Source organism: Arachis hypogaea, chromosome 9 (assembly GCF_003086295.3).
Source record: "Arachis hypogaea cultivar Tifrunner chromosome 9, arahy.Tifrunner.gnm2.J5K5, whole genome shotgun sequence".
Taxonomy (NCBI): domain Eukaryota; kingdom Viridiplantae; phylum Streptophyta; class Magnoliopsida; order Fabales; family Fabaceae; genus Arachis; species Arachis hypogaea.
In genome coordinates, this window is record NC_092044.1 from 72361035 (window position 1) to 72386486 (window position 25452).

Genomic DNA, 25452 nt, shown 5'->3' on the forward strand with positions numbered 1-25452 from the left:
CAAATAAAAAAATAATTTTTATGTTCTTCAAAAATTAAAAAAGGAAGAACAAAATAAGAAACAGGGAACTCAAAAGAGGGATGGAGTTGTTGTTGTCCATTGCCGTTGCGGCTGAAGGAGAAGAGTAGATCCCTTCACCACCAAAAGTTTGACGATAGTGATGGAGTTTGACGTCGACAGAGCAACTCCTACCTCAGTCACGATGCGATGGCGGCGGCCGCACTGAAGTAGGAGACCCAAATCAGCGGCTTGAGCTGAAACAACGCCGTTGAAATCGATGCCGATATGGTTGTCATTGAAGGCTAAAAAGGGGCCAGGATTGTCGAGGGAGTGGTCATAGTAGAAGATGAGGAAAGCGAAGCCGACGCCAATGGAGGAAGGGTTAAGGTTGGTGATAGAGAGAGAGAAAAAAGTGGACAAAAAGACGGGGCTGGAGATGGTAAGGTGGCAAAAAGGAAGAGAAGAAGAATTCGGGTTTGGAGGGGTGTGGGGAAGAGGAGGGGAGTTCCAAGAGAGTAGGAGAAAGGAAATGGGAAGGGAAGAGAAGAGAGTGAAGAGATACCGGGAGTGGGATTGGTTTTTTTTTGTTTTTGAATATTTTTATTATTTTTAATAGTTGTTAAGGGTAATTTGGTCAAAAAATTAAAATTGAGATAGAAAAGAACAATTTTATAACGTTGAGAATGATTTTAATATGAAAAAAAGGTCAGAAATAATTTTGATTTTAACCTCAGACCTTAGGGGCGAAAAAAGTACTTATTAATCCTTAAAATTTCATAGTGTATGCCTCGCAAGGGTAGCAGTTGTATCTCTCTTGCTAGCATAATTATTAGAATCGAACTGATAATCGACCTGACTAAATTACTGGGTCATTAGGTTAATGATTCAACTAGTGGATAATTGGTCAAATTGTTTGACTCGGTAATAATTAAATAAATATATATAATTATAATAAAATTAAAATTAAAATAATAAAAATATGAATTTAATTTTGATATATTATATCCAATTATATAATACTATGTTAGCAAAAGGTATTATTTTTTATTTTGATTGCATGAATAATTATTTAAAAGAACGAACGTGATTGAATAACTATGTAAAATATTTTATTTCATTAGCATATAAAAATTAAATTATAAAAATAAATAAATACAATATTATTATTGAATAATAAAAATAATATTTATATTATTTAAATTTTATTGCTTTAGTTTAAATATAATTACTTTAATATATAGGAAGATTATCATCTGTTCCACTATACGGATCTGGAACTTTTCTCTTCCAATCAGTTGATCCGTGCAGATTTAATATAACTAAAGTGAATGGTATTGATGCGGTAGAATGAATGTCTCGTGAAAATGCATCAAAAGAGGACCATGATGGGTAAGAAACCAGTCGTCCCGTTGTGCGTACTTGGAAGATTTGAATCTTGGCTTTATTGACAAAGCTGGCACAACGGCACAAGTCGACCAACATTATAATTTTGCAACGCATACTTCGGGATAATATTATCATTTAATATCGAAGGAAAACAACAAAAAAAATTACACTCCAAGTAATGCTAAGAACAGCGCGGTTCCAACAAAATACAAAATACAATGGAACACCTGATAATCTTCCTAATATTTATATATTCTTTACTCTTTCGTATAATAAATGCATTGGTAATATAAGTTACTTTTTTAAATTTTTTTATATTATATATAATTATTAGCATTTAATAAGTTGAATGATAAGTTGGCCTAGTGAAAAACTGAAGTGAATATTTTCTGAAGCTCTCAGATTCGAGCTTCTCTTGGGTCATTTTTGTTGGATTATTGATAAACTCCTTTTTTTAGGATTTATCTTGTGTTGAATTTAGAGGGTTTTGTTAATTTGTCTCCCATTTATTTACTAAAATAGTATGATTTTGTAAATTCTCCTTTAATTGTGCTTAAGAGTGAAAACATGCTTTTTGGGTCTTAAAATAGCTAAATTTAATTCACTTTGATTCCATTAGATGCCTTGATATGTTTGTTAAGTGATTTCAGGTTTAGGAGGCAAAGATTGGAATTGAGAGAATGAAGAAAAAGCATGTAGAAATGGAGAACTCATGACGAAATGAAGGAATCGCAAAATTGTCAATCCTGACCTCTTCGCACTTAATCGATCATAACTTGAGCCATAGAAGTCCAAATGAGGCGGTTCTAGTTGCGTTGGAAAGCTAACATCCGGAGCTTCAAAATGATATAAGATTTGCTATAGTTTCCTGGCGTTTAAGGATGTGTATACGTGATGTATGCGTACGCACGTGACTCATTAAAGGCAACTCATGGCCAGCAATTTCTAAAGCATTTTGGGCCCAATCCAACTTATTTCTGATGCTATTTAACCCAAGGATTGAAGAGGGATGAGGCAATTAGTTAGATAGTTAGTTTTAGTTGAGTTTTATTAGGCTTTAGTTAGTTTCTAGAGAGAGAAGCTCTCTCTTCTTTCTAGAATTAGGATTAGGATTAGGTTTAATTCTTCTCTAGATCTAGATTTAATTCATGCTTTGATTTACTTTTTGTTTACAATTTCTTGTTTCTCTACTTCTCCTTTCTCTAGTTTTGTACTTTACTCCTTGTAATTCTTTACTTTTATGTTGATGCACTCTTGTTTCTTCTATTTCTCTTTTAATGCAATTTATGATTCATGTTCCTTTATTGTTGATTTGAGTTGTTGGTTGTTAATTTCTTGCTATTAATAATTGTAGATTTACTTTTCTTGCAATTTTATCTTACTTTCCTTTGATGCCTTCCAAGGATGCTAGAGTAGAATTTTCTCCTCTTGGCTTATGTCGAGTAATTGGTGACACTTGAATTATCAAACTCTCTTGTTGATCGATAATTAAAAGTTGCTAATTAATTTGAATTCCAATAAAGCTAGTCTTTCCTTAGGAGTTGACTAGGACTTGAGGAATCAAATTGATTCATCCACTTGACTTTTCTCCATAGTTAAAGGTTAACCAAATGAAGCAAGGAACAATTGTTGTCACAATTGATAAGGATAGCTAGGATAGAATTTCTAATTCTTATACCATCCCAAGAGCTTTCTCAATTGTTAGTTCATTTCCTTTGCCATTTACATTTCTTGTCTCTTATCTCAAAAACTTCAAATATACCTCTAACCAATAACAAGAACACTTTATTGCAATTCCTAGGGAGAACAACCCGAGGTTTGAATACTTCGGTTATTAGTTTTAGGGATTTGTTACTTGTGACAACCAAATATTTTTATGAAAGGATTATTGTTGGTTTAGAAACTATACTTGCAACGAGATTTCATTTGTGAAATTCTATACCACACAAAAATTTGTTCATAAATTATTCCAAAAAACTATTTTCTATCGTGATCCAGTGCACGTTGGTGTACTATAAAAGCATACCAGTGACATTGACCCAATGGGTTAACGAGTTCAGTTCAAATCGAGTTGATCGATTTAAGGTGGGTCAGATCAATTTTCTACGGGTTTATTGCAGAAATGGCTAGAAACTTAACCTAGACCCATTCAAAGTTCGATTCACTAGATTTTCGGTCGAATTGGCTATCGGAATTTGATAACTATGCTTGCCAGTGTTTAATTGAGATTGTTGGAAGGGACATCCACATAGTGTACATTATTTTTCCAACTATTAGCATATTATGATGTCGAATTTTGCGATAATTATCGGTTGTCAAAATATATATGGCTTTGTTCATTAGACACGTATGCAGTTGAAAAAGCCATATTTGAGTTTGAACCGACATATATCATATTATTTGTCGCTTTTTTTCTGTATTTGTTCCCTGTGCATGTTCTCTGTTATTATGTTTTATGCCTATTTTCTATTTTATGGGTTTTGTAATTAATTTGTGCTTGCTTATTATTACTACTACTTGTTTATTGTGATAGATTTATGGTTAGTTAACGAGAGATTGAAACTAGGATAGATGAACTAACACTAAGACTTGAACCTAGGGTTAACACGATAAAATGCACAACAATCTAAAATGCTAGAGCTATGCCCTAGGACTGATATATAATTTTTCCCTTCTTTAGTATTCTGTTGGAAATCATAGGTTCTCACCTGCTTCTTTTTACTGTTCCTATAGGTGGAGCAAACAATGATATAAGCTAAACTATAAAGTATGTTTAGCATTTTGGAAGGCACCCATTACCATGTGAAGCTTTGGAGACCAAAGTTTTTTTCTCTACTTGTTATTATTTTCTTGAGGGATAAGATTTTACTGCTTTCTATTAACCTAGGTACTAGATTAAAGGGTTTTTGAATGGATCTAAAACTAGAATGTCTTATATTCATAAGTGTTTGCATAATATATATGTATAATATAATATACTAATAAAGTCTAATTCTAGGCTGAGATATACAAATAGAATACATGACTTTTTAAAAAGATAAGGTGACCTATCAAGTTTTAGGTGCTCTACTAGGATTTTTATGCTCCTTGAAATTATTGTATCTTTTTCTTTTTCTTCTCTTTTACTTTATTGTCAGCAATAATCTGTCACTGGTATGGAGGCAGGAGGTGTGGTAACGAGAGATGAGACTATGGGTAGTGATGAGGAACGAGATATGATGGTTATTATGGAGGAGGAGGATATAAGGCAAGGAAGGGAGACGTGTGAGAACAGTCTGATTGAGAGAACTTTTGCGGAAAAAAGGTTCTCTATAGACACCATGGAGAACAATCTCAAGACAATTTGGAGAAAATCAGAGGAATTCAGAGTGGTAAATAGAGGAATAACAATTTTAGTTCTTTTATAAATCGGAATTGGAATTGGTGTACATAGAAAAAGATCCCCTTGTTATTTAAAGATTACGTCCTTCATGTGAGAAGATGGAAAGATAGTGATTAGAGAGATGCGGTGCTAATCCAATCTATGCCAATTTGGGTCCAACTTTGGGGTCTTCTGGAGAATTTCAACACTATTAGAGTTGGTAGAAAACTGGTAAGTATGGTAGGAAAAATTTTAGAGATTGGATTTTATGAGATCGAGGGGGTGAATCTCGGATCATAAAAGCTAAGGTGGAATTGGACAGCAACCAAAGGATCAAAGACAGTATTCGGTTAGTAGGCCCAAACCATAAGGAGATAGATATAGGCCCGAGGTATGAGAGAATTGGCAAATATTACACTTATTGTGTTTGATTAGGGCATGAACTGAGAAATTGTCAACTCCTTATGAATGATGCAGAAGCAGGTGCTGCGAAGGAAAATAAAATAGGTGACTGGCTAAAAGCTGACCAAATAGAGAAGAAATTTGTTACTGAATGTGGAGGAAAATAGAGTGGGAAGAACAAACAGCGAGAATATGAAGATCTACCAAAGAAAAAAATTCATGCTGTCTTGGCTTATTAATAGTTTCTCGGGCCTCTCCATGAAGGAGAACAAGAAAAAGTCGTCTAGTACCAAATCAGACTCTGAATAAGGAGGTGGTGGGTGATTCTGGAGGAACTAAAAAGGCCATTCAAAATTCAGCTATAAAAGGTGGTTTGTTAGAAATTAACACCTCTTTGGTGGTTGAGCAGCCACAGTCAGATGTTAGAGATATAAGGAAGACTAATAGAAGCATTAAAATTAAAAATCTAGCAAGGAAAAAAGATGGGAGAAATGTGGTTTGCAGTGGCATCAAATGAGGTTTCAATGGTAAGGAAAATGATATTTTGAATAAGAGAATTTGCTTGGGTGATGATCAGAATTCTATTGCTGAGGTGGAGGGCATTGATTGTCAAATGGTTCCCTAGGTGATATGAAAGTACTCTCTTGGAATTGTTGGGGTTTGGAGAGACCCCTGAATTTCTAAAGTCTTAAAGGGATATGTAGATCCCACTCCTTTGAGGTTTGTTTTATCTGTGAACAAAAAACTAACCTCGCCAGGTAGAAAGAAAGTTGAGAGCGTGTGGTTTTCTAAATTGGTTCCTTTGTAATCTAATAGGGGCAGCTAGTGGCCTTGTACTTACATAGAAAGAAGGGATTAATGTGGAGGTGATTAACTCAAGTGACTTCTTCGTAGTTGCTAAATTGGCTGCTAGAGTAGTTGGCCAACTTACTAATTGAATTTAGTAAAAGGTTAGCGTTAGTGAAGAAAAATCAACTAACAACTCTAAAATCACCACTCAATCTTGGACATTAATGACTCAAGGTTATCTAATTCCTCAACCCCAATCCAAGAGATAAAAATCTACTCCACAATCAAAGTAAACAATTCATCAAACACTTGCTGTGCAAAATGGTAAAACATGAGAAAATACAAAAGTTAATGAAGACTATAGCTAACTAATGCAAGAAATTAATATCAACAATTCAATTGAATGTCAATAACATGAAAAACATCAATTTCATTAATAGAAATCATTAAATTCAAAATACATATATTTGTAAGCTTAACAAAGCAGAACAAGGTAACCATTACTAAATTCTAAGAGAATTAAGGTGTAAGAACACAAAATCTAGTATCAAAATTACAATTAAACACGTATAAAACCTAGAAATAGTAGCAAAATTGAAGTATACATAGCAAAACCTAGAGACAAGTAAAAGTTTCTCTCTCTAAAAACAACGAACAAAAACTAAAAACTATGTAAAATGGTGATTATGAGAGAGTGTGTGTGTCCCCCTCCAAGAATGATATTCAATATGGCTTCCCAACATCTGAAATAGGCCAAAAAGGCCTTTAATTCGCGAGTCACGTGCCTTTTTAAATGAGGCACACAATCAGATGTATGCGTACACACAGGTATATGCATGCGCACACAAGCCAAAAGCTCCTCTTGTGTGTACGCACAAGTGTGTGTGTGCGCATGTGATATGTGTCCAGGAGGGCATTTTTATCATTTTAGAGCTAAGGGACAGAATGGTAATCTCATCACATTCAAAAATCTGAATAATAGAAGAATCATACCAGGCCGGTCTTGGATATCGAGAAGACCAAGAGTTCGTCTAAAAAACAGTGGTGCTAAAATGGTGACAACTCATAAGGCCCATTAGCCTAAGTCAGGACAGCAAGAAGCCCAATAATGCTTTTCAAATTCAGTGAGAGGCATAATTTATTATTAATTTAAAAATTTTTAGGTATTTATTTTAGTTTGTTTTGAAGTTAGAGTTTGTTGGAAGATTTGATTTACTTTTGATTTGCTTAGTAGTATTTTTAGGGATTTTAAATTTAAATCAAATATGATCTAATCTAATAAGATCAAATCTGATTTAAATTAGTTATCATATCTTTAGGATTTTAAAATTTAAATCAAATCTAATCTAATTCAATAAGATCAAATTTAATTTAAATTAGAGATGAATTTGTTGTGGTCCTTAATAAGAGGATATTTTATACGCTTTTTGGCATTATTTTCATATAGTTTTCAGTATGTTTTGTTTAAGTTTTAATATGTTTTCATAGGTTTTAGTGAAAAATTCACATTTTTATATTCAACTTTGAGTTTGTGTGTTTTATGGTGATTTCAGGTATTTTCTGGCTGAAATTGAGGAGCTTGAGCAAAAGTCTGATTTAGAGACAGAGAAAGGATTGCAGATGCTGTCAGGATCTGATCTCTGTGCATTCGAAGGAGCTTTTCTGGAGCTACAGAAGTCCAAATAATTCTCTCTTAATGGCTATGGAATGCTAACATCCAAGACTTTCCAGAAATATATAATAGTCCATACTTTGCTTTGGAAATGATGGCCCAAAACTGGCATTCAACACCAGCCACCTGCCCTATTCCTAGCGTCCAACGCCCACAGGGGAGTAGCTGGCATCCAACACCCAAAAGGGAGTCCTAAGCCAGCGTTCAATGCCCCTAAGGAGTCCTAGCACGTGGATACATCCTTGGCTCAGCCTAAACACTCACCAAGTGGGCCCGGAAAGTGGATTTTCGCACTACAAGACTAGTTTATCTTATTTCTGTAATCCTTTGTTAGCAGATTAGTATATATAGGAGGAGATCACTCTTGTTTAAAGACTTTCAAATTTTGATCTTCTTCCTCACCCATTCTATTTTCGAACATCATTATGTACAGTATGAGTCACCAACCTCCTAAGGTGAAAGTTAGGAGCTCTGCTGAGTTTCATGGATTAATAATATTACTGTTCTAGTTCAATATGTCTAATTCTATTCTCTTATGCGTTCTCGTCCTTTATCTCATGAATTGAGGGTGACCCGTGACAATCACCCTTGTTCTACATGGGTTCCATGCCAGTCCTGACTCAGATAGTCTTGAAACAAATCTAGAGATTGCATTGCAGATTCTAATAGAGTACCTGGACAACTTTGGATATGTGTCATGAAATGCAGTTGATCGTGGGTAAGTGAGGTCTCTTTGGAGCTAAGGCTAGAGTCTTAGAAGCAGTGTTCCCTAATCCGGAAGATCTGCCTTATCTATGGCACCTTGAGTAAGATCGTAGAAGGGAGTAGATTAATTAGAGCTTCATCTTCTACTATAGTGAGAAACCTAGCAGTGGATTAATGAGAGGACATGAGTCACTTGCAACATGGTGGATTATGTAGTGGAGGAGGTTAACTTGATGAGAGGACATGAGTTAATCACTTACGGCTGCCATTGATTTCTCATCTATCTGGTAATGTTTTCTTTATCTATTCTATTTTATGCATTTTTTGTGACAAACTATAATTTCTATCCGCCTAACTAAGATCTGCAAGGTAACCATTGCTTGCTCAAACCAACAATCTCCGTGGGATCGACCCTCACTCACCTGAGGTATTACTTGGACGACCTGGTATACTTGCCGGTCTATCTATGCGAAACGTGCGGAGCCAGTTTTGTGCATCATGTTTTTGGTGCCGTTGCCGGAGATTGTTCGGATTTGACAAACTATCAGATTATCTTGTTGCTTAGCTTAGGTACTTTTTATTTTTGTTTGTGTCTTTTGTTTTCTTTCAAAAAATTTTCAAAACCTTTTATGTTCTTTGTTAATCTTTGTCTTTTGTCTAAGTCTTTTATTCTTGTTCTTGTTAAAGTTTCGAACTTTCTTGCTTTCTTTTCCTAAAATTTTCAAAAATTGTGTCTTTTGTTTGAGCCTAGTGTCAATTCTTAAGTTTGGTGTTCCTTGTGTATTTATCTTTTCTTGAAAATTTTTGAAATTACTCTTAGTGTTCTTCTTGGTATTCAAGTTATTCTTGTTTCTTTTCTTGTTTTGATCTTAAAAACTTTTAAGTTTGTTGTCTTTTGGTGTTTGTTTTCTTAATTTTCGAAAATTAATGTTTTTCAATCTAAAAATTTTAAGTTTGCTGTCGTTTGCTTGTTTTTCTCTTTTTTCATTAATTCAAAATAAAATAAAAAATATATCTTTCCTATCTTTATTCAATTTTTTGAAAATCTTGCTTTCTTTTTTATTTTGATTTAAAAATTTTTAAGTTTAGTGTTTTCTTGTTAATAAAGTCAAATTTTAAATTTTAAATCTTATCTTTTTAAATCTTTTCAAATATTTTCTTTTAATTTGATTCTTTCTTATCTTATCATTCTTTTAAATTTTAAAATTCAAAACTTTTTCAAATCTCCTATCTTATCTTATTTTCAAATCTTTCTTAATTAGTTACTTGTTTTCTTCTTTTTCAAAACTTCCTAACTAACTCTTCTCTTCTATTTTTGAAAACTTCTCACTTCTTTCTCTCTCTTCTTTTTCGAAAATTATCTATTTGATTTTCAAATCTTTTTAGTTAAATAGCTTTTATTTTTGAATAAATAAAAATAAAAACAAAAATATTTTAATTTTAGTTTCCCTTTTTACTTCTTAATATACAATCTCTCCTACCTTTTTTTACCTTGAACCCAAGTGGGAATGAATAGTTCAGAAGAACTTTGGGGTCCTAAATGGCCCCCACTCCTGACTTCTATGGGAGAAGTATCAGTATACCCCCCATTGGAGCAAGTAATTTTGAGCTAAATCCTCAACTCATTATTCTGGTGTAGCAAAATTGCCAGTACTCTGGACTCCCACAAGAAGATCCTACTGAGTTCCTAGCAAACTTTTTACAAATTGCTGATACAGTATGCACTGAGGGAGTAGATCAGGATGTCTACAGACTGCTACTCTTTCCCTTTGGTGTAAGAGATCAAGAGAAGAGGTGGTTAGATAACCAACCCAAATCTAGTTTGAAAACATGGAAGTAGCTAGTAGACAAGTTTCTAAATCAATACTTTTTCCCAAGGAAGCTAACCAAGTTAAGGCTGGACATCCAAGGCTTCAAGCAAGAGAATAATGAATCTCTTTATGATGCATGGGGGAGGTATAGAAGAATGCTATAGAAATATTCCACTGAAATATTTTTAGAATGGGTGCAATTAGACATCTTCTATTATGGCCTCACAGACATGGCCAGGATGTCTCTAGACCACTCTGTTGGTGGCTCTATACATATGAGGAAGACAATTGAAGAGGCTTGATGGGAGGAAAAATGCTGGTTAAGAATTTCTGAAAAGTATTTTCCAAAATGGCGTTGCAAGTACAACCTTAACCGATGAAATTTCTACTATCAATTCAAAATGTGTCACAATTAATAATAAATTATCGGGAGTAGAATCCTGGGTCGTTTCCCTAAGAGTTGACACAAGATGCAAATTATTGGTTATGATTTTTCTGAATATTTTTTTTTTGAATTTGAGAACGGAAAAATAAATGGCTAGGAATTAAACCAATGAACAACTAATAAGAGATGATATGTATTCAAAATAAAAGGCCTTGGTTTGGAGAGAGAATTGGAGTTTATATGCTTTTTGTCTTTCACAAGTATAATAGTAAAGGTTCATTGCTTCCACTTAATTATCCTCTAGCAATTGAAGGAAAGTCAAGTGGGTATTACTAACTCTAGCTCACAAGTCCTAATCACTTCATGGGGAACGACTAGAGTTAGTGAGAATTGAGTTATCCAGCAATTCCAAATTACGGATTAATACTTGAATATCACAACTCAAGAGTTTTCAATTACTTAACCCCCAACCAAGTTGGGAGCTTTACTCCATTAACATGAATGCCATTTTCATAAACACATAATAGGAGTAAATAAAAGACATGATAATTATGAAAATTTAATTAAGTCAGAATTGGCACTAACAATAATTAACAAGGATCAAACAAGCAATAAAAATAAACATAAAAATAATTCAATGCATTAATAAAATTTAAGAGTGAGAAGATCCAAACATGAATTTAATGATCAAATGGAAAAGAGTAAATAAGGGAATTAAAGAAGAAATTAGGAATAAGATTATGAAAATTTCCACTTTGCGGATTATCTCAAGACACTTGAGATCAAGATCCGTTTTGCAGAGGCTCTTGAGCAGATATCTTCTTATGCCAAGTTCATGAAAGACATCTTGAGTCATAAGAAGGATTAGAGAGAGGCAAAAATAGTCCTCCTCACTGAAGAGTGTAGTGCAATAATTCAAAAGAGCCTACCAGAGAAACTCAAAGATTTTGGGAGCTTTATGATACCCTGGATCTTAGGGGATGCCTACACAAAGATAGCCCTATGTGATCTTGGAGCAAGTATTAACTTAATACCTGCATCACTAATAAAGAAACTCTATTTAACTCACAAAGTTAAACCTACCCGCATATGTCTTCAACTTGCTGATGGCTATGTTAAGCTTCCATCAAGTGTGATTGAGGACATGATTGTTAGGGTTGGACCATTTGCTTTCCCCATAGACTTTGTGGTGCTGGAAATGGGCGAGCATAAGAGTGCAACCCTCATTCTAGGAAGACCCTTGCTAGCTACAGGACGGACCCTCATTGACATTCAGAAAGGAAAAGTAACCTTGAGAGTCAATGAGGATGAGTTCGTACTAAATGCTGTCAAAGCCATGTAGCATCCAGACATTCCAGAGGAGTGCATGAGTATTGATATCATTGATTCCCTGGTGAAAGTGAATATAGCTTAGAGACTCGAAGAAGAGCTGAACGACATCTTTTATGATGTTTAGCCTGATTTAGAGGAGCCAGAGAAAATAAAGAAACATCTGAAAACTCTTAAGGAGGGGGACAAGCCTCTTAAACTTGAGCTCAAGCCATTACCATCCTCCTTAAAATATGCATTTCTTGGGGATGGGGATACTTATTTTGTGATTATAAGCTCTGCCTTTGAATCACAGGAAGAAAAAGCACTGATCCAAGTGCTAAAGTTATACAAGACAGCTCTTGGGTGGACAATAAGTGACCTTAAGGGCATTAGCCCAACCCGATGCATGTACAAGATCCTATTGGAAGATGACGCCAAACCAGTGGTTCAACCACAAAGGTGACTGAATCCAGCAATAAAGGAAGTGGTGTAGAAGGAAGTCACAAAATTATGGGAGGGTGGGATTATTTATCCCATCTCTGACAGCCCTTGGGTGAGCCCTGTCCAAGTTGTTCCCAAGAAGGGAGGCATGACAGCGGTTCATAATGAAAAGAATGAACTGATTCCTACAAGGACAGTTTCAGGGTGACGTATGTGTATTGACTATAGGAGGCTCAATAACGCCACCAGAAAGGATCATTTTTCTTTACCATTTATAGACCAAATGCTGGAGAGACAAGCAGGTCATGCATTCTACTGCTTTTTGGATGGCTATTCAGGCTATAACCAAATTGTAATAAATCCTCAGGACCAAGAAAAGACAGCATTTATATACCCATATGGCGTGTTTGCTTACAGGCGGATGCCATTTGTCCTGTGTAATGCACCTGCCACCTTTCAGAGGTGTATACTTTCCATATTCTTTGATATTGTGGAGAAGTTTCTTGAATTATTCATGGATGACTTCTCCGTCTTTGGAGACTCATTCTACTCCTGCATTGACCATCTGGCCCTAGTTCTCAAACGATGCCAAGAGACAAACCTAGTTTTAAATTGGGAGTATTGTCACTTCATGGTGACTGAAGGAATTGTCCTTGGGCATCGGATTTTGAACAAGGGAATAGAAGTGGATCAAGCTAAGGTGGAGGTAATTGAGCGATTACCACTACCCACTAATGTCAAAGGAATCAGAAGTTTCCTGGAACATACAGATTCTACAGGAGGTTTATAAAGGATTTTTCTAAAATCGCAAAACCCCTATGCAACTTACTAGCTACTGACACTCCATTTGTCTTTGACCAAGAGTGTCTGCAAGAGTTTGAGAATCTGAAAGCTAAGCTTATCACTGCACCTGTCATCTCTGCACCCAACTGGGACTTACCATTTGAACTGATGTGTGATGACAATGACCATGCCATTGGCGCAGTTCTGGGACAGAGGCATGACAAGCTTTTGCATGTCATTTATTATGCCAGCCGTGTTTTAAATGACGTGCAAAAGAATTACACTACCACCGAAAAGGAATTATTTGTAGTGGTTTATGCCATTGACAAGTTTACGTCCTATCTAGTAGGATCTAAGGTCATTGTCTACACTGACCATGCTGCTCTTAACTATCTACTCACCAAGCAGGATTCTAAGCCCAGGCTGATAAGATGGGTATTACTCCTACAAGAGTTTGATATAGAAATCAAAGACAGAAAAGGGTCAGAAAATCAAGAGGCTAACCACTTATCTTGAATTGAACCAGGAGAAGGGACATTTCCCCCCTCTACTGAGGTATCTAAAACCTTTCTAGATGAGCAACTCTTTGCCATTCAGACAACACCTTGGTTTGCAGACATTGCAAATTACAAGGCTATAAGATTCATCCACAAGGAATACAGTAGGCAGCAAGTCTGAAAACTCATTCATAATGCGATATACTATTTATGGGATGAACCGTATCTCTTTAAGAGATGTTTGGATGGGATAATCTGCCTCTGTGTGTCTGAAAAAGAGGCACAAAAAATCTTATGGCATTGCCATGGCTTCGATTATAGAGGACACTTTGGAGGAGAGCAAACAACCACTAAAGTCCTCTAAAGTGGTTTCTATTGGCCCACACTCTTTAAGGATTCTCGAGAGTTTGTCCATCACTGTGACAGTTGTCAAAGGGCTGGCAATCTTCCTCATGGTCACGACATGCCTCAGCAAGGAATCCTAGAGATTAAGCTGTTTGATGTTTGGGGTATAGACTTCATAGATCCTTTTCCACCTTCATACTCAAACACCTACATCCTTGTGGCAGTAGATTTGGTGTCTAAATGGGTCGAGGCAGTCGCATCACCCATAAATGACACTAGAGTAGTAATGAAGTTCCTTCAGAAGAACATCTGCAGCAGATTTGGTGTCCCTCGGACATTGATTAGTGATGGAAGAACTTATTTCTACAACAAATAGCTTGACTCTGTGCTAAACCGATATGCAGTTCATCATAAAGTTGCCACCGTATATCATTCACAGACAAATAGGCAAGCTGAAGTCTCGAGTAGAGAACTAAAAAGAATCCTGGAAAGAATGGTGAATACCTCTAGAAAGGATTGGGCAAGAAAGCTTGATGATGCTCTCTAGGCATATAGAACAGATTTCAAGACCCTTATAAGAACATCACCATATCAATTGGTGTGTGGGAAAGCATGCCATTTGCCAGTAGAGCTAGAACACATGGCCTATTGGGCAACCAAACTCTTAAACCTTGATGCAAAGACAGTAGAAGAGAAACGGTTGCTCCAGCTAAATGAGTTAGATGAATTCCGACTCGCTGCATTTGAAAATACAAAAATCTATAAAGAAAGGGCCAAGAAATGGCATGACAGAAAGATTTCTTCTAGAGTCTTTGAACCTGGACAGAAAGTTCTGCTCTTCAATTCTAGAATGAAGCTCTTCCTTGGAAAGCTTAAGTCACGTTGAACAGGACATTTCCTAATCACTAATGTATCACCCCATGGTCATATAGAACTCCAGTTCAATTACTCTGATAAACGATTTACTGTTAATGGCCAGATAGTGAAACAGAACTTGGGTGGTGAGATTAAGCAAGACAAATCCACCCGATTGCTGACATGAGCGTAGTATCGTCAAGCTAGTGACATTAAAGAAGCACTTGTTGGAAGGCAACCTGGCCATAATCAAAGTTATTTCTATTTTTCATTAAGTTTATTTCAGTTATCTCAGTTTAATTTTTACATTTGTTTAAGTCTATGATTATGTGCAGTAGTTAGAATAGAAACAAAAACAGTCAGAGCAAAAAATAGAGCACCCTGGAGAAGGCCCCTTGCTGGCATTGAACACCAGGCAAGAAGGAAAGAGGGGCATTAAACGTCCCCAAGAGATAGCAAGACTGGCATTCAACACCAGCCAAGAGGTACTGGTTGGGCATTGAATGCCTTCAAGGGGTAGCAAGCTTGGCATTGAATGCCAGCTATGGGGCATTGGCTGAGTGTTCAATGCCTTGAAATGGGAGGCAAGACTGGCGTTGAACACCAGCCAGAGAGCACTGGCTGGACATTCAATGCCTAGAAGGAGCACCAGCATGGCGTTGAACGCCAGAATCAAGGCATTATGGGCGTTCAACGCCCAAAACAGATTAAGGAAGTTGTTGACTTTTTCAAAGCTTATCTTTTCCAATTTTTACCTTTTTAAATCATATCTTCTAAACAAGATTCTTTTAACCTTCATCTTTAATTTCAAATTCCCTTCAAATCTAAAATCTTTTCAAATCTTTTTCAAAACCTCATATCTTTTTCAACTCTTTTTTCAAATCTTTTATTTAACTTTAAAATCTTTTTCATACCTTCTATATTATCTTTTTATTTTTTTCATATCTTTTGATTTTAAAAACTTATCTTTTTCTATCTTTTACTAAAGTGTGAATCATATCTTATTTATCTTTTATCTAATTGAATTTCGATATCCCACCCTCCGCATCCCTATTTATACCATTCGGCCACCCTCATCCTCCTTCCATTCGAATTCTTCTTCTCCTCTTCGTTTTTTTTCTCTTTTTTGCTCGAGGACACGCAAACTTTTTAAGTTTGGTGTGGAAAGAGCCTTTCCTTCTCACTCCATTCAAATTCTATGGCTCCAAAAAGTAGTTGTTTTCAAACATTTCAGATTTTACACAAAGCAGCATGAAGAAAATTATTACAAAATAATGTACAAGAGGACAGTGATCCCGGAGGCCAAATTCGAATTAAAATAAGATGAGTACCCAGAGATCCAAGAGCAAATTCGAAAGAGAGGCTGGGAGATCCTGGTTAATTATGAGATTAATTTTGGAATAACAATGATCCATGAATTCTATACAAATCTGTGGATGACAGATAAGTAAAAGAAAGATGGACAAGGATTCCATACTTTTCGCACCATGGTGCGAGGGAAGACTCTCTATTTTCATCTTGACAAGGTGATAGAGATCTTCAAGTTAACTCCACAAAAGCATGATCCAGAATCCTTTAATAGGAGGGTGGTGGCTAATCCAAGGTTGGATCAGATTCTAGAAGATATATGTTTGCCTGGAACTAAGTGGATCAACAAGACAAAAGGTAATCCAAACCAACTGAGAAGAGTAGATCTCAAACTAGTTGCTAGGGGTTGGATAGATTTCAATTGGCGTTCCATACTCCCTACTAGCAACTGTTCTGAAGTTACCATCAAAAGGGCTGTGATGATTTACTGCATTATGATGGAGAATGAGGTGGAATTCCACCATCTAATTCCCTTTGAGCTATACAAGGTTGCAAACAGGATGTCAACTCAAGACAGATTGGCCTATCCAAATCTTATCTTTCGCTTGTGTAAAGAGGCTGGAGTCATGATTAATAGAGACTCATTTATCCCAGTAGAGTGCCCAATCACCAAGCAAGTGATGGAAAGCACCTAAGTACCAGCTGATCACCCCAAAAGGAAGACACCTAAGCCTCTTCAGACACAAGAGATCCCTCCATTTGAATATTGGACCCAACTGGAAGCATCTGTTGCACAATTGCAAACCACCTTGGATCAATTAGGAGAGGAGAAAAAAGATCAGACTAGCATGCTTTGCAAACTGGTCAAGGAATAAGAGAAGTAGGGGCGGGAGCTAGAAGAACTGAAGCGTCAAAAATTATCCCCTGAAGTCCCTAACGCCTCCTATGATTAAGGTGGTTGAGTTCTGATGAGGGAAAATTAGATTTTCACACAAACTCACTGGCAAGTGTACCGGGTTGCATCAAGTAGTAAAACTCACTTAGAGTGAGGTCGATCCCACAGGGATTAACGGATCAAGCAACTTCAGTAAGGTGATTAGTTTAGTGAAGTTAACATTGGTGAATTGGGTGAAATTGAACAACAGAACGTAAATGACAAGGAATTTAAAGTTGCAGAATGTAAATAAGTTACAGAATATAAATGGGCAGAAAACTTAAAGAGTAAGAAAGGTCAAGTGCAGCAAATGTAAAGGGAATTGGATGTAGGAAATTGAAAGAAAGTAGTAAATCAAATAATTGAAGAGATCTTGAGAACAAGTGACAGGAAATTTAAAGAACGCGAAAATTTAATTCAGATCACAGTATGCTCGATTGAAGAATTGCAGAAAGTAAAATTGCAGAAGAGGAAAATTTAAGCAGAGGATTGTAGAAATTGAAATTTGCACAAACTGAATTCAATGTAGCTCAAGTGTAAAAAAGTACAGAAGAATAAAAAGTGTTTCAAGAGAGTTTTCTATTCTACTCCAATTCCTAATGCTCTCTAGCAGAGCCAGCCTCTTTTCTAAAATGGAACATATGCCCTTTTATAGGCTTTTACAAAAATGAAAAATGAAAATGAAATTAAAAACAAATTACAATTCAAATGAAATTCCTAATCTAACTGATCCTTGTGCCTTTGAGTGATGATAATAAGCTTTGCTTGCTTTGGATTTGAAGAAGAGTGGATCCGGATGGCTTGGTTCAAGTGGCATGGGTCATGGTGCATTTTGGTTGAATTTTGGTTGGAGGCATGCTCCAGTGGAGTGCTCCGTTTGGTTTTGTGAGCATAGCGCTCACTAGCCTTGGCCTTGTCATGTGCCACAGTGTAGCGCAAACTAAGTGAGCGTTGTGCTCGAATAATGAGCGCTATGTCTAGTGCTTCCTTTTGTGCAGCACTATGCTTTCCTAATTTCCTTAAGAAGAGCTCGAAAGTGCTCACTCTTGTGAGCATAGCGATCACTTGCTTTTAGTGCTACTCCCTTGTGTTGCCTTGGATGAGCGCTGCTTCCTTCCTTTCTAAGGGCCACGAAAATGCTCACAAAAGTGAGCATAGTGCTCACTTCCTTTAAGCGCAACTTGCTTTGGCCTTCCTTGGTTTAGTGTGCGCCCAGCTTCGAACCTTGGCCAGCGCATGTTTGGTGCTTGGTGAGTGCTTTTTGGGCCTTAAAGATGCCTTTCACTTGTGCTTCAATTTCATGCCAATAATGGATTGCTATATATCGTTGGAAAGCTGACATTTGTAGCTCATCAATTGGACATCTTTAGCTCAAGTTATGGTCCATTGAAGAAGGCATGGTCATGCTGTTTTGGAGGCCGAAAACGCTCAATCTTGTTAGCGTAGCGCTCACTCCAGTTTGGAGGCCAAACGAAGTGCCAGCTTTTGAAGCCCAAAATTAATGTTCATCCCATACTATTATATATCGTTAGAAAGCTCGGGATGCCTAATTTCTAATGCGATTGAGAGCACATCATTCTAAGCTTTACAGCTCAAGTTATCCTCCTTAGAAGGTGAAGAGGTCAGCTGGCCTTATTGCAGGTTGATACCATGTTCATCTATGCACATTTGGGGCAAGTTTTCTCCCTCATATTTAGTATTATGCTTGGAAAGCTCTAGATGTCTACTTTCCAATGCCACTAAAATTACTTCATTTGGAGTTTTGTAGGTCAAGTTATTTTTGTTGGAGTGTGAGGAGGTCAGGATTGCAAATCCTCTTTGCTCCTCCTTGAGTTTGTTTCCAACTCTTTTGCCACCTTGGGAGTATGATTCTTCTTTTAGTGCTTTTATTGCTCCTTATCCTTCATCTTTTCACCTATAATCAACCAGACAAATACATCAAAGCCTTGCATAATCATCAAATCTTGCATCATTCATATTATTAACTAAATCTTGCAAGAAACTTAATGAAAATGCATAGAATTAAGAATGTTTGATTGAATCAAGACAAGCATGAAATTCTCACTCAAACACTTACTTATTGCCTAGAAATTCATGAAAACCAAGTGAAAACTAATGAAATAGGCTTGTGAAACTAGCCTAAGATGACTTGTCATCACAACACCAAACTTAAACCTTGCTTGTCCCAAAGCAAGAAAAGAATCATGCAATATAGATTGACAATCTAAGGTAAGAAGAATAGCAACTCAATGTTCATGGTTGGCTAGTTTTCTATGCATGCTACAATCACAAAAGAAATGTAAATGATTGATGCTTCTATCTAGCTCATTTTATGAAATATTTTCCTTATATTTCTTCCTTGAAACAAGCTTTTGAATTTCGTATTAGCTTCTCCTTTTGGGTGCTTTGCCCCATGAGTTGATAACAAAGCTACGATTCTAAATGCTTTATTTTCAAGTATTACCACTTGATACATAAGCACCACAAGCATTGAATTAGAGGACTTCATTAAACTCATTTGTTTCTTTTCTTGACTCTCTAACCATTGATGCTCAGAACCTTGAGCTTTGAGGGAGTGCTTTTGCACTTGAGCCTAGCCTTGACTTCTAAGTGTTTTGTTTTCAAGCTTTTTGCTTGATACATAAACACCAAAAGTACTTGACAATTGTCATTGGTACTCAGAGCCATCAGCTTTCTCATTGTTTCTCTTTTGCTTTTCTTGCCTTATTTGTATTTACTTCCTTCAAGGTTTTCATGATTTCCAAAGATTTTACGTAATGTAATAGATGAAAACTTCAATTAAATAAAATCTAATGCGATTGAGCAATAATTAATCATACTAGCCTTCCAATACTTGTATGTACATGCTAAGTTCTTCTTTAATTCCTTGTTTGTTTATGATCATGATGCTTTATTGCTTTTGAATTCACAAAACTCAAGTTGGTAGTCATAATGTCATAGCAACATGTTGCAAATCAAAATTCAGGCTATGCTTATTCATACCACACATGCATACAGAGAAGATAAAGACAATCATGCAATTTAAAGTGCTGGAAACAAATGAGAGGAAAAGAAACTTTACAACCTTGTAATTCACCTTCTCTACTGTTATCCTTTTCCTTCTATTCTTCCCTTTCCCTTGCCAAACTCATAATGCTTGCTCATCCTCAAGCAACAATTAGAACAATGGCTATGCGGCTAACATGGATCATGAATGTCTTACACAATGAAATGTTAGTAACATATGTGTTTTAAGCAAGCAGAATTAAAGATAATAATCAAGACACAGGAAACAGAGACATTGTGATTGCAAACATAAAGAGTGTGCATGATACATTGCATAAAGAAAGTAAGTGGCACACCAAACTTAGTGTGACACTTACACTTGAAATTGATGCAAGTATCCAGTAAAGATTGGAAGCAAATTTTGTTGCATAGCAACACCAAACTTAGAATGAAATCACATGTCCATTTTATTTGAACTAAGACTAAATGAAACTGTTATATGTTAAATACAATCACCAACCTAAGAATTTGTCATGAATAAGGATTTCTTGGTGATGTATTAACAAAAGCAGTTAATAACAGAAAGCATTAAAAACAAGGAAATGAATAAAACAAAGAGAAAACTAAAATTGTCTAATTAAAAGAAAGATAACACTGCAAGGCATTATGATCATGCAGACAAGTGGTGCTGCTGAATAGATTGCATAGGAAATAAGTGGCACACCAAACTTAAAATCTTAGTGTGACACTTTCAATTCAGATTTGATGCAATCATCCATAGAGATTGAAAATAGATTGTTGCAGGGAAACACCAAACTTAGAATGTAATCATATGCCAATTTATTGAAATTTAAACACAGCAAAGAAAGAAAATAAACCAAGCAGAGAAATGACATGTTACCTAAGGTTGGGTTGCCTCTCCACAAGCGCTCTTTTAGTGTCATTAGCTTGACATATTGTTCTTTACTTTCTTCCTCTTCTTCCAGTTTGTTAAGAGGAATGACCTCAAGGGAGGAGAAGATTCAGCTATTGTCCCATGTCTTGGTCTTTCCTCAGCAAGCTTCCTTTTGCTGATGGCTTGATTGAGCTTGCTTGCTGGATCAGGGGTAGGATTGGTACTCTTGTTAGTTGCCTTCACTTCTTTGGATTCAAGACTTGGAGGTTGTGTGATTGTTAGAGTTTTCTCTTCATCAAAAGCCTTTTGAATTGGTTGTTCGATGAGCCCTTCTTCTATGCAACTTTCTGCCTCACTTGAGTATGGATTTCCTTGATTGTCTTCCTCACAATATTATTCCTTAACTCCTTCATTTGCACTCAACATTTGACTTAATAACTCTTTCATGGAGGAGGTTTGTTGATCTTTCTAAGATTTTTTCATCTCCTCTTCATATCTTTCAATCATGGATTAAAGTGCTGAAACATTTTGGTTCAGGGAAGTTTGTGAGAGTTGTAAGTTTTTATGTTCCCTTGTCATCTCAAGTGGCTTCTGTGAAAATGCAAGTTTAGGTTCAAATACTTCCACCACCTCTTCCTTCTTCACTGAAAATTCACTTGACACAGAGGCCTCTTCATCTAGCTCTTCTACTTCCTCCTTTACATCCACCAATTGGTTTTCATCTTTCTTGTTTAGCAGTTCTGAGTGTTTCCTTATTTTCTCCAAGTGCTCATCCATCTTTTTGCAGAGTATTTTTTGCTCTTTCCAAGAGTCTATGGATGTTTCTAGGTATTGTTCAAATGCTAGGTCAAGGGATGAAGGTTGAGAGAAATTTTGGTGACATGGGTGTGTTGTGGTGAATTTGTGTTGAGGGGTGTAGAATGAGTTTTGTGAGTTGTGGGGTGAATTTTGTGACTGTTGAGATGAGTTTTCTGTGTAGTGAAATGAATTTTGTGGTTGGTGAAATGAGTTGTATGGATCTTGAGGGAGGCTTTGTGTTGAAGCAAGATCAAGTGATAAAAAATTTTCAAGTAGAAAACTGAGAGATGAGGTTGGACAATTTAGCATGAATGAATTGAAAGTTTGCTTAAGTGATGATGGCTCTTGATAGATGGAGTATGAACTGTCAATTACTTTCTGGTTTTGATCCTCCCATCCACAATGTGAATCATTGTAGAATTCATTAGGATGTGGATGACTTTGTGGCATTGGGTGGCAATCTTGCATGAATTTATTGAAAGCATAATCAAGAGATGATGTCTCTTGCTGAATATAGTATGGAGCATTAGAATTCCCTTCCTAGTCATAGTTTGTGTTAATGTCATAACAATATGATTCACTTTGTGGCTCTGGGAGAAAATTCCTTTCACTTGATTGTTCACACTCTTGTTGATATGCACAGATACCATGAGGATAATGATATAAGTCATTTTGTGGTTCTGGACAGTATCTCATGTGCTTTGTTTGATTAATTTATGGATCTAGAGTAAATCTCCATGGATTGGAGTGCTTAGAATTTACAATTTCTTGGTGATACTCCCAGCCACCATTAGAATAATGAGTTGAATCATTTTGTGGTGGTGGAAAGTACCCCATATGACTCTCTGGCTCATCTTGTGGTTCTGAAGCATATCTCCATGGATTGGAGTGCTCATGATTTGCATTTTCTTGGTGATATTCTCAGCCACCATTAGAATAGTCAATTGGTGATGGTGGGTAATATCCCATAAAATTTGTTTGATCACAAGATGAGTTGAACTCCATTTGAATTTTGTAAAACACAATCACCAAAGAAACTGAAATTCATGTCTCAGATGAGATTTGCTTAGTGAGGCAAAAATACAAACACCTTGGTTTCAACTTAAAACAGAAAATTAAAAGAACAAGAACAAAGAAAATGCTTAATCTAGACTTCTCACCCACTTAATCATTATCGATCTAAATCAAACCCCAGCAACGGCACAAAAAACTTGATGAGGGAAAATTAGATTTCCACACAAACTCACCGGCAAGTGTACCGGGTCGCATCAAGTAGTAAAACACACTTAGAGTGAGGTCGATCCCACAGGGACTGATGGATCAAGAAACTTTAGTGACGTGATTAGTTTAGTCAAGCTAACATTGGTGAATTAGGTGAAATTGAACAACAGAACGTAAATGACAAGGAATTTAAAGTTGTAGAATGTAAATAAATTGCAGAATGTAAATGGGCAAAAAACTTAAAGAGCAAGAAAGGTAAAGTGCAGCAAATATAAAGGGAATTGGGTGTAGAGAATTGAAAGAAAGCAGTAAATCAAACAATTGAAGAGATCTTGAGAACAAGTGACAGGAAATTTAAAGTGCGGGAAAATTTAATTCAGATCACAGTAAGCTCGATTGAAGAATTGCAGAAAGTAAAATTGCAGAAGAGGAAAATTTAAGCAGAGGATTGTAGAAATTGAAATTTGCACAAACTGAATTCAATGTAGCTCAAGTGTAAAAAAGTGCAGAAGAATAAAAAGTGTTTCAAGAGAGCTTTCTATTCTACTCCTACTCCTAATGCTCTCTAGCAGAGCCAGCCTGTCAAAAACTTGATGAGGGAAATTAGATTTCCACACAAACTCACCGGCAAGTGTACCGGGTCGCATCAAGTAGTAAAACTCACTTAGAGTGTTGTCGATCCCACAGGGATTGATGGATCAAGCAACTTTAGTGAGGTGATTAGTTTAGTCAAGCTAACATTGTTAAATTGGGTGAAATTGAACAATAGAACATAAATGACAAGGAATTTAAAGTTGAAGAATGTAAATAAGTTGCAGAATGTAAATGGGCAGAAAACTTAAAGAGCAAGAAAGGTAAAGTGCAACAAATGTAAAGGGAATTGGGTGTAGGGAATTGAAAGAAAGCAGTAAATCAAACAATTGAAAAGATCCTGAGAACAAGTGACAGGAAATTTAAAGTGCTGGAAAATTTAATTCAGATCACAGTAAGCTCGATTGAAGAATTGCAGAAAGTAAAATTGCAGAAGAGGAAAATTTAAGCAGAGGATTGCAGAAATTGAAATTTGCACAAACTGAATTCAATGTAGCTCAAGTGTAAAAAAGTGTAGAAAAATAAAAAGTGTTTCAAGAGAGCTATCTATTCTACTCCTACTCCTAATGCTCTCTAGCAGAGCTAGCCTCTTTTCTAAAATGGATCATATGCCTTTTTATAGGCTTTTACAAAAATGAAAAAAAAAATGAAATTCAAAACAAAATACAATTCAAATGAAATTCCTAATCTAACTGATCCTTGTGCCTTTGAGTGATGATAATGGGCTTTGCTTGCTTTGGATTTGAAGAAGAGTGGATCTGGATGGCTTGGTTCAAGTGGCATGGGTCATGGTGCATTTTGGTTGAATTTTGGTTGGAGGCATGCTCCAGTGGAGCGCTCCATTTGGTTTTGTGAGCATAGCGCTCACTAGCCTTGGCCTTGTCATGTGCCATAGTGTAGCGCTCACTAAGTGAGCGTTGCGCTCGAATAATGAGCGCTATGTCTAGTGCTCCCTTTGGTGCAGTGCTATGCTTTCCTAATTTCCTTGGCAAGAGCTCGAAAGTGCTCACTCTTGTGAGCATAGCGCTCACTTTCTTTGAGCGCTACTCCTTTATGTTGCCTTGGATGAGCGATGCTTCCTTCCTTGCTGAGGGCCACAAAAATGCTCACAAAAGTGAGCATAGTGCTCACTTGCTTTGAGCGCAACTTGCTTTGGCCTTCCTTGATGTAGTGCGCGCCCAGCTTCGAACCTTGGCCAGCGCATGTTTGGTGCCTTGGTGAGTACTTTTTGGGCCTTAAAGATGCCTTTCACTTGTGCTTCAATTTCATGCCAATAATGGACTGCTATATATCATTGGAAAGCTCTGAATGTCAGCTTTCCAACGCAACTAGAAGCCCATCAATTAAACATCTGTAGCTCAAGTTATGGTCCTTTGAAGAAGGCATGTGTTCCGGGGGTTACCTGAAACTATAGGTCGATCTCGGTCGAGATCTTCTGCGTTGGTTGGAGCCGATGTGTCTGGTGGGTATATAGTAACCGGAGCTAGTGTGTCCGACTTGTGGTACTAAAAGTGCTGCTGATTTTTCGTCCCCGGAGGGTGGGGGTACCTGCAAGGAACTCCGATGCTTAAGTTAGCAAGGGTATTAAGCAGGTATTGAGTAGAATCAGAGTATGAGTTATACCTGGGTGCTCCAGTGTATTTATAATGGTGAGCTGTGGCCTTCTGTGGATAAGATAAGTTAGTTATCTTATCTTATCTTTTATCTTTTAAGTGAGGTCATCTTATCTTTAAGGGAACCGCCCTTCTCTCTGTAGGCTTGGGCCGCTTTAGGATTTGGGACGTGTTCCTCTATTTGGGCCTTTCCTTGGGCTTTCGTGGGGACTTGACCGAGATCTTTGGGAAGAGGTCGGATTGTCCTGACCTGAAGAGGTCGGTCGCTTTGTCTGTCGAACATCCCGGGTCAGTCATCTCGACCCAGGGTATGAACAGTGCCCCTGCTTGAGCTCGGTCTTCT

At 36.7% G+C, this 25452-nt stretch overlaps 1 protein-coding gene across 1 annotated transcript in view; it reads left to right on the plus strand.

Annotated features, from left to right (window-relative positions):
* The first annotated feature begins 4541 nt into the window (after window positions 1-4541).
* LOC140175138 (uncharacterized) overlaps window positions 4542-25452 on the plus strand; it is a 67088-nt gene continuing 46177 nt past the window's right edge. The window contains exon 1 of the mRNA XM_072202065.1: window positions 4542-4690. Coding sequence (XP_072058166.1) covers window positions 4542-4690 — 149 coding nt within the window. The remainder of the gene's footprint in view (window positions 4691-25452) is intronic.